This window comes from Triticum urartu, chromosome 6 (assembly GCF_003073215.2).
Source record: "Triticum urartu cultivar G1812 chromosome 6, Tu2.1, whole genome shotgun sequence".
NCBI lineage: Eukaryota > Viridiplantae > Streptophyta > Magnoliopsida > Poales > Poaceae > Triticum > Triticum urartu.
Window position 1 is genome coordinate 14,795,376 of NC_053027.1, and position 9,325 is coordinate 14,804,700.

At 44.9% G+C, this 9,325-nt stretch overlaps 1 protein-coding gene across 1 annotated transcript; it reads right to left on the bottom strand.

Annotated features, from left to right (window-relative positions):
- Positions 1-4,136: 4,136 nt before the first annotated feature.
- On the bottom strand, positions 4,137-6,101 carry LOC125515914 (high-affinity nitrate transporter 2.1-like). The gene has a single exon (XM_048681400.1). It carries the CDS (start codon positions 5,996-5,998, stop codon positions 4,472-4,474), a length of 1,527 nt encoding a protein of 508 aa, XP_048537357.1. The 5' UTR covers positions 5,999-6,101; the 3' UTR covers positions 4,137-4,471.
- Positions 6,102-9,325: the final 3,224 nt, after the last annotated feature.

Consider the following 9,325-nt stretch of genomic DNA (forward strand, 5'->3'; position numbering starts at 1 on the left):
TCTTGTGAAAAGCATTTTTTAACACAAGATTTTGTCTTTTTCACACGCGACACATAAGTTGTCGATTTTTCGCGAAACGACTTTGTGAGCATGTACAATATCAAGACGTGCGTTTTAAGTTTTTGTTTGAAATTTTTTAACATTTTAAAATATGTTTAAAACACATTTTAAAAATCTGGAGTGCGCGCTCCCATGTGCCAAAACGCCACTCTCGCTCTGTAGTTGCCTACAGAGCTTTTTAATTCCCTAGCGGTGGGAACGTAGGGGTAGTTGGGAGGGAAAGAAACGGACGGGAGAACGACTCACATCAGCATCAACGTCCATTAATTAAAAAGAAACCAAACAGCAAGTGCTATAATATCTTTTGACCAAAAGCTAGCAAAAGAAGGAAACAAAATTCTACACACACAAAATATGGCATTATATATGGTTTGACCATTTGGCACGAAGACGAACATATATTGTAGCCATCTGACCAGAACAAAGTTGGAAAAAAGGTGCTCACACGTACCTTCATACAAATGTGTACCAGAATCAGCATGTGCGAATGTACAAAAGGATATTCCTAACCTCCAACTAAATGGTACAAGCTCTGATGACTTCCTGTCGTGCGATTATAAAAATATATAACATATTCTTGCAAACTTAGGTTACTATGCCACGAATTGAAAAACAGTTCCTGAATTCAAAAAATATTCAAAAATTTGAAAAACAGTTCTGAATTGAAAAAATATTCCACATTTTAAAAAAGTTTCACTAATTTTTAAAAATATTCATGAATTTTAAAATGGAAAAAATAAAACAACCATAGTGAAAAGAAATAAAGAAAAGAAAAAACAGGAAAACAAGACAAAGATTTTTTTGGCAAAATGCCTTAAAAAAAACTGTTCCGAAACTGGTAAAAAAACAGCGCTCCGGTGGGGATTTTCCCCTATTCAATATGTGCTAAAGATTACACGTGTTACTTCAGTACAAAAATAAGTGGATATATATTTAATAGCATGTTCATCAGTTTATTATCTGGCTGAAGCTCCTCCCTGCAAACAAAGAGTTGGGTGCTGTTTTGCTATGTGGCGGAACAATCCTTGAAGCTTAATGAACCACCAAGCCTACCGGTTTCCCTTTTTGTCCTGTCCGACGATCCACCAGACTTACCTATCCCGGAGTTTTATGGCAAATAGTCTGGTCTGGTTTTTAAAACTATGCTCTTATGCAAATTCTTGCTTTTACTAAACAAGGGGGTCATTCTATCTTTCTTTGAAAAAAGGTTTTCACTCGGTTTTCTACTAATAGTAACAAAGGTCCACTATAAGGAAAAGAAGAAGAAAAGACGATGAAAAAGAGGCTTTGGGGCACATCAGAGCACACCCACAATTGCACCAGGGAGTGCGTTGGGACGACGGGAGAGAAGAACTCGAGTTAGGGATTGAGCAAAATTGAAGGAAAACCGTTCGGTAGTTGAGATTTCGCACTTATTGGTAATTTTGTAGAAAACCCTTCGAGCAACAAAAGACACGCATGTGTGATTCAAGGTTCATCGACCGTTGAAGCAACGTTGGATGGTCTACCCCCACTACTACAATACTCCTCCACACCTACCGGCCAAACGTGGAGATGACACGGAGATTCATGACCTATCTGAACGACAGGTTGCATTTGTATATGATCTCTCTCATGCTTGGCTCCACTAGTCTCTATCTTATGCAGCAAGCGTACGGTGGTTGCTACGGAAGCGTCCGGAGTGCGATATTCTAAGCAGCTGAACATGAATTCTGGCCGTACATTCATTGATCAATCAGTACTCCAAAGTCCAAGCTTCATTAGTTTGAGCTAGGAAGCCACCGTAAGTGGGTTTCAATTTTAAACAATCTTACATATGCCAAAATGACCAAATTAATTAATCCATGCTAACTATCCATGTTTGTGAAAACGATCGGCAGTGGGCTTTTCAAATTAATGGTGTGATGTCTTCCATGTCTTAAGGCGTCACCGACACCTACTACAAATAAAATTATGGTGAAAAGCTCTCTTCCAGCGAAAAGAGGACAAAGTTACGAAAGTGCCTTTCTACACCAGTGTGACCAGTAAAATAAAAAAATAGAAAAAAATCAAAAAATTCTGAAAATTTTCTGTGACATACTTCCACAAATATTCGCCGTGCACGCAAAATTTCATCACGAAATCACATTGGTGGAAGTCGTACCAAAAAAAACAAAATCGGAGCTCCAAAATGCTTTTGTAAGTAACATTTTCAGAGCGTCGATTTTTTTACCACGCCTTCCACCAATGTGATTTGTAATGAAATTTTGCATGCGCAACAAACATTTATGAAAGTATGCCACAAAAAAATCAGATTATTTTGAATTTTTTTTATTTTACTGTTCACACCAGGAGCATTTGCTCCTGGGTGTAGAAACTCCACGTCCACAAAGTTGTGTCTTCACTAAGACACAATTAAGCGTCGGCAGGAAAGCGGCGTTTAGTTACTTAGTGGACATTTGCTTTCGCTTATGAAGCTTGTGTATCTTTCTTAACTGTACGGGGATTCCAACGCAGAGATCACACGGAGACGGGGTGTCTCCTGTCAAACTTGTAGGGCTGCAAACCAAAAATGTTTTTGGATCGACAAGCTATATAATATATGGTCGAGATTGCTGAGTGCACTGCATGGTTATTTTTCAGGACCGTCTATGCCACAAGCATCTGGAAAAAAAAAGTGTCATTCAGTTTTGTCACAGCCGTCCGATCGAGATCTAAGTGTTCTCCTACCTTTTTCCTCCTCTAAGTTGTCGCTTCGTTGCCGGCTCTGGGTGGTTCCTAGTCAAGGCCTCGTGGGTGTCATGTGCCTCACTAGCGCTCTCAGCAGTGGCGCCGCCGCCTTCGGCCTCAGGGATCCATGCAGAATCGACAAAGGCTTCAAAATTTTGATTCGGGTGCTAAATAGGAAAAGTGTTATTTCTCACTCCAAAGATAGTATTTAATTACATGTTACTACTCCACTACGATTTGACCCCCTGAAGGTTAGAAGCTAATGCAAGTTCGGCAAGTGCTAATTATAATTACAGATATAAGTTCATTCGTTTGTGTGGCACTTTTCGCGCCATTCGTTCTCTGTGGGTTTCTACTTCGTCTGGTTCACAAGATGAAATGACTGATATCTTGGAAAAGAGTCCATTGAAACTCTTTGACTACGTAATACTAGCATATGTTCTGAAAATTCTGATGCATTTTTTGCACATGTCTGATTTTCCATACCTTGTTGGCTACATGTGAGATCTACCGTCGATCCTCTTTTTGCGCGCTAATTCGTATTGTCTAATTAAAGTACTTCTTCCAGGTTACAGAAGTTTGAAGACTGAGTACACATGCAGACTGCACAACGAGTTGACCCTACGGCTGCGTACACATGCAAGATCGGAGTACGGTAGTTGCTATATATGCGAGTTAGTGCGTATATGATATGCTATTCTGCCTGCAAACATCGATCGATGGGTGATCTATAGCCTGAGATCTCATGAGTGTTTGTTTTTGTTTTGGAGAGCTCGTTAGTTAGACATCAAGACTGAGACCAGGTAAGTAATTGTGCATTAAGCAACCTTTTTGTCGGCTTCGACCTAAATATAAGTCTTTGTAGAGATTCTACTAGGTGGACTACATACGGAGCAAAACGGATGAATCTACACTTAGAATGCATCTATATACATCCGTATGTGATTCATAATGAAATCTCTATAAAGACTTATATTTAGGAACAGAGGGAGTAGATATCTGTGCAGAAATATAAGAGTGTTTAGATCACTACATCTTATATTTTTTTACGGAGGGAGTACTAAGTCGCCCCTCGCATTACGGGCGTACACATGCAAGATCGTCGGGTACTGAGTAGGGCGGTTGCTTATTTTCTGGCTGCATCGATCGGTATCCATAAACTAAAGTCTGGCCCTAGCTACTCCATGTATCATGGTCTTATTTCAGCATGTAGCTAATTGTTCAAGCTAGCTCTACATAACCCCAGCAACTTGCGAAAACGATTGCTAGCGACAAATATGTTTAGTTGTATGCTACAGGACAAGGACAGCATATGCTACAACATGTAAGGGGCGCCAGTACCTTCCGAGGAAGTCGCACGCGCCGTAGCATCATCTTCCATATGTTAATTATCAAAACTACTAGTAGTACAATACAATGTTGAAGATGAAGGAGATATGTACAGCTCACAAGGAAGGTGAAGGCACGATACATTTTCTCATATATCTCATCATCTCATAACATACTACAAGACTCTAATTACAGACTACGTCCCTCCTCTAAGGGGTTAGGTAAGCGCCCACAAAGTCACGTGGCGTGGTAAATCACACCGTCCTAATAGGGCACCACACACCTGGACCCCGGGGGGACGTACACGTACATATACAGTGTATATACGTACGCATATATACGTGCACCATAGGGAGGTCAAAAGACCTGAGTCTCATACGTGCTGAGGCGTGTCATGAGGTGGGCTGGCAGGTATGGCGAGGATGGCGTTGCGTCTGCCACGCTCAGAGACACTGTTCTCAGCGAACTTGATGCCCGCATTGTGGAGGCCCTTGCTCTTCTCCTCCTCCGTCCACTCAGCGGCATAGTAGTCCTCCTCGGTAGCACCGGCGGTGGGAGGGAGGAGCATGGAACCCCACTGTGGGAAGTGCACGAGTGCGACAGGGAGGGTGCACGCCATGACCATGATCCCCATGTATTGGAGCCCTTTGCCGGTGGAGTACTGCGACGACGTGAAGAAGAGGAACTGTGTGAGCCCGCCGCCCACATTACCGCCTGCACCGCTCATGCCGGAGATGAGGCCGAGGGAGCGCCGAGATACGAAGGGGATGACACCGTAGACGGCACCACACGCAGCCTCGACACAGATGGAGTAAAGGACCATGCATGTGATTGAGGTGGGGAGGCTAGATGCACGTCCGAGACAGAGGCAGAAGGCTCCGCCGGCGGTCTGGAGGATCCAGATGTTCCAAAGGCGGGCGCGCATGCCGAAGTACCGGGCACCGAGGTCGGAGAGGTAGCCACCCATGGGACGTGCGAAGACATTGGCCAAGCCGAAGCACGCGGCTATGGTGCCAGCGACCCGAAGGTCGAGGTGGAAGCTGTCGTAGTAGTACTCGGCGATCACGTTGTTGGTGGTGAGCTCGACGCCCATGCAGTAGCCATAGATGAAGACGAAGATCCATGTGCGGTAGTTGGTGACGGCGCCACGCAGAACATTGGAGAACTTATCCTTGTTCATGTCTCCATTCTTCTGCAGGCTCCTCAAGTTGCCATCCGGAAGGTCTTGCCCCATGGTGAGCACAAGCAACCCCATCACGACCAACATCATTCCTGGTACGAAGTAGGCGAGGCGCCAAGCTGTGAAAGGTGTTGCACCACATGCCAAAATGGCATCGAAGACAAGAGGCATGATGAGTTGTGTGGCACCACCACCCATGTCTCCCCATCCCGCCGTCAACCCACCGACTGTCCCGATGATCTTGCTGTTGAACATGGTGCTCACCCAGTATTGGCATGACACGAAAGTGGCAAGTGAGACACCGATGAGGAAGCGGATGGTGATGTATCCACCAGGACCGTCGATGACGGACATGCAGAATACTGCAGGTGCAGAGAGCATGACGAGGAAGGCACAACCATAGCGTGGGCCCAGAAGGTCGCAAATTGCGCCCATGGCTAGCCTTGAGAAGATGGCACCAGAGACAGAGGCGACTCCGGCGTTGCCGATGTCAGCCTTCGTCAGGTTGAGGTTGTCGCGAATGATGGGGATGAGGGGCGCAGCAGCGAAGGTGGAGACAACGCAGGTGAAGAAGGACATCCATCCGAGATGGAAGGCACGCATGTGTGGATTGCCAAAGGAGAAGATCTTGATAGACTTGGCCTTGTGCTCAGAGTCCACCGGCAGCAAGAAGTTGATGGGCGCTGGGGTGGTGGGAGTGGAGGCGACCTCCATTTCCATATCCTCTTGTGCTGAGGGAGGAAAGCTTCTTCTTCCTTGCTCCTTGGAGCTCTCAGAGCTGCAATGTGCTCTGAGAGACAACTGCTTAGCTAGCTAACTCTCTAGTTTGTAATGGTTGTGTTTGTGCTCGAAAAGATGAGAAGGATACATGTATTTATAGCATGCTTGAACCACCTCAGTTTGGCATATTCTTTGGCATATGCTCCCGACGTTTCCTTTCGTCTAGATCGTTCCAGTATTCCATTCATTTTCCTTGAGTTGCTCAAATTAATGCACACCATCACTCCATTAGTTATATGTTTGACGTTCTCCTCTGATTCTTAATTTGTGTGTATGTCCAACTAATGAAGAGATTCACAAGGATCGTACATCTGTCTTGTTGAACTTATCAGGGCTGCCAAGCTACTTATATGGAGATAATATATATGCAGTGGCAGGGCATTAACTGTTGCAAGTACGTACAGGACCGTGCAAAAGAGTTGACACTAGCTGTAAGGTTTATTCGATCTGACTGCAAAACTTGCAGGTTGAGATATTCCGGAAACGTACTTGAGCGTATGCTAAGTACAAATTAAGAGTTGACTCTAGGTAGCTGCAGAGCTAGCTGTAGTCTGCAGGTTACAGCGAGCGTGATTAAGTACCTCTGACTCCACACTTAACGCGTCATTAGGCCGAAAAATTGCTACTCTCTCCATGTCAAAAATAGAATGGATGTTACTAACTATGTATTTTACCGGAAAATAACCGATGGGAACAACATGATGAACGACAGTGAAACACAAGTGAGAACTATGTTTATAAGTTTGAAGAAAATCCAAAAAATAAGTTTTTATGAAGTTCAGGTTATATAAGCATGTAATTTTTTAATTTTAAACATAGGATAGGTATGAAAAAAACCAGCATTGAGTAGTGGCAAACATGAGTAAAAACCTTGGATCACTATTGATGTTGAATTGTTTCCTTTGCATGCCTCCATAACGAATATACGTATGACTTTGGACTTGCGATTGTATGTGTTTATTTATCACCGTCTTCCTAACAAACTTCGCCAGGAACATTATCACTGGCACCGTTCATACTACAAATGTGCTGCGCAATTTTGCGGTTAAACACTTTATTAAAGTGCACACGCTAAACGCCTTTCCTTCCTAATTCGTAGCCGTCGCCGCCATAACGCCTCCAATACAACGTCCCTCCATCTCTGGACACTATTTTTCTTGGCACTTCTTTTTCTTTTGTTGATGAAAACGGTGCAAAGAGTTGACTGTGGAGAAATATTTAACCTCAATGTTGCAGTTGCACATGCAGGAGATGGTAGCAGTAATATTCTGGGCGTGTTCTATATTATCACATCTAATCAGGATCAGGGCTAATTTAAGGTTTTATGACAGCACTAAACAAGTTAAGATCGGGACTAGTTGACCAAAGTTATTCAACCAGTGGTATATGTACCTGCTGGCCTGTTGGTGAAACCAAAGGCTGTACAAATCCCATTTCGCTAATTATTTCGGTCATGTGTGTGTACTACTTTCCATGTTTCTGAATCAGCACAGATTAAGCGAGGATTACTTGCAACTAATTTGAGGAGATCACTAGGGACTCGATATGTGTCCACATACGTTGAACATATCAGCTGGGTTGCCAAGCTACTTATACGATAGGATTATATATGATCGGTGCTTGACTAGTTAAGTGCATTGCATGTGGGGAAGTGTACACGAAACTATGTATAGGTGTAATCCAACACGTATAACTCCTATATACACGACCAGGTACAGGTACAACCAAAGCCGTTCGATGGACGGAAGAGTTGACTCTAGATCCATTAGCACAAACATTAGCACAGGCGATACGCATGCAACTGTACGGATCAGTGTTGCTGCCTCGTCATCGATCCTTCAGCGTAAACTATATAATTGATCTCTGACGTGCTAATTAGTTGGCATTGGTCGGTCGATCGAGATCTATGTAGAGATCGGCAAGATCGTTGTGTATTTGGTTTCACGATTATCAGGACAGTAGTTGATCCAGTCAGCATGACGTGTTGCACGTCGCCTAGCTAGCTGGGTAAGTCAAATTTGGTAGTTTTCCGTACGTTGTGTGGAAGTCTAATATGTTTGCTTCAACACATTACTAGCAAGATGCAAGGACAGTGGTATCCAACACCTTAGGGCATCTCTAGCCGTTCGGCCTCCCAGGGCGCCTAAATAGAGCGGCTTGGGGCGTGCCGGCGCTAGTTTGGCCCCTGGGGCGACCTAGCTCCCAGTCACGCCCCCAAGCGCCGGCCTCAGGATGCGGGAAATTTAAACTTGGTCGTTCCCGCTCTCAAAAGACGTCTCAAATCCGGCGATCGGACGTAGTCTGCCGTTATAAAAAACAGAGCGCTGCACGCCGCAAGTTCGCGTGCGCAATGATTCACTCGGCGGGGTCGGCTCCAGGCGTTGGCGGAGTCGGCGTGCGCGGGCTCGGCGGTGTCGGAGCTGCTTCGGTGCTGGGCTGTGTCGGCGCGGCTTCGGCACTGCTGGGCGGCGATGTGGAGGCGTCGTTCGGACTTGGCGTCCGTGTGGTCGTGGGCGCGGGAGCTTGCGTCGTCGGCGTTGCCGTCTACATCTAGTTTAGGATGAGGCCGCGCTCCGCCATGTACCATGCCCTGAGCTGCTCGTCGTTGTTCTGGAGCATGTCCGCCCCGTCCATCAAAAAAGCCATATCGGTGTTCCTCTTCTTCGCAGCGACGTTCGTCCGGAGCAGGTCGAGCTTGATGACACTGTTTTTCATCAGCGACGACCGTTGAAAGTTCAAACCTCAGAGAGTTTACCCTGTACGTAGAGGGTTTATTCGATGTGGCCGCGGTGCTATATTCCAAACGTACTTTGTCCTTCGCTAACTACAAAAGCCGTACAAAATTTAAGAATGGACTAGTTGTAGCGGTTGCACATGCAAGGGTACGGATGTGCGGTGGTGTCAGTAGATCTCTGCGTTGTATAATCAGTTATTAGTTTTTTCTTGCGGAAATAATCAGTTATTAGTTGGCATCAAGCATATCTAGAGACTTGAATTCATATTTTGTTCCAAGAAAAAGGACTTACTCCAAACTAAGCGTAGCTCAAATGCTTCATGTGATGGAACCAACCCATCCGTGTTCAAGTCCTAGATTTGCCACTAGTGCTTGCATTTTTTTCTGATTATTCCAGGCTTTTCGATGATGTTCGTTTTAGTTGGAAAAGATGTTTCCATCGACTACCTCTTACTCCCTCCATTCCAAAATATAGTGCGCCCGTACTTCCCGAGGTCCAACTTTGACCGTAAATTTAACCAACGAGACCAACT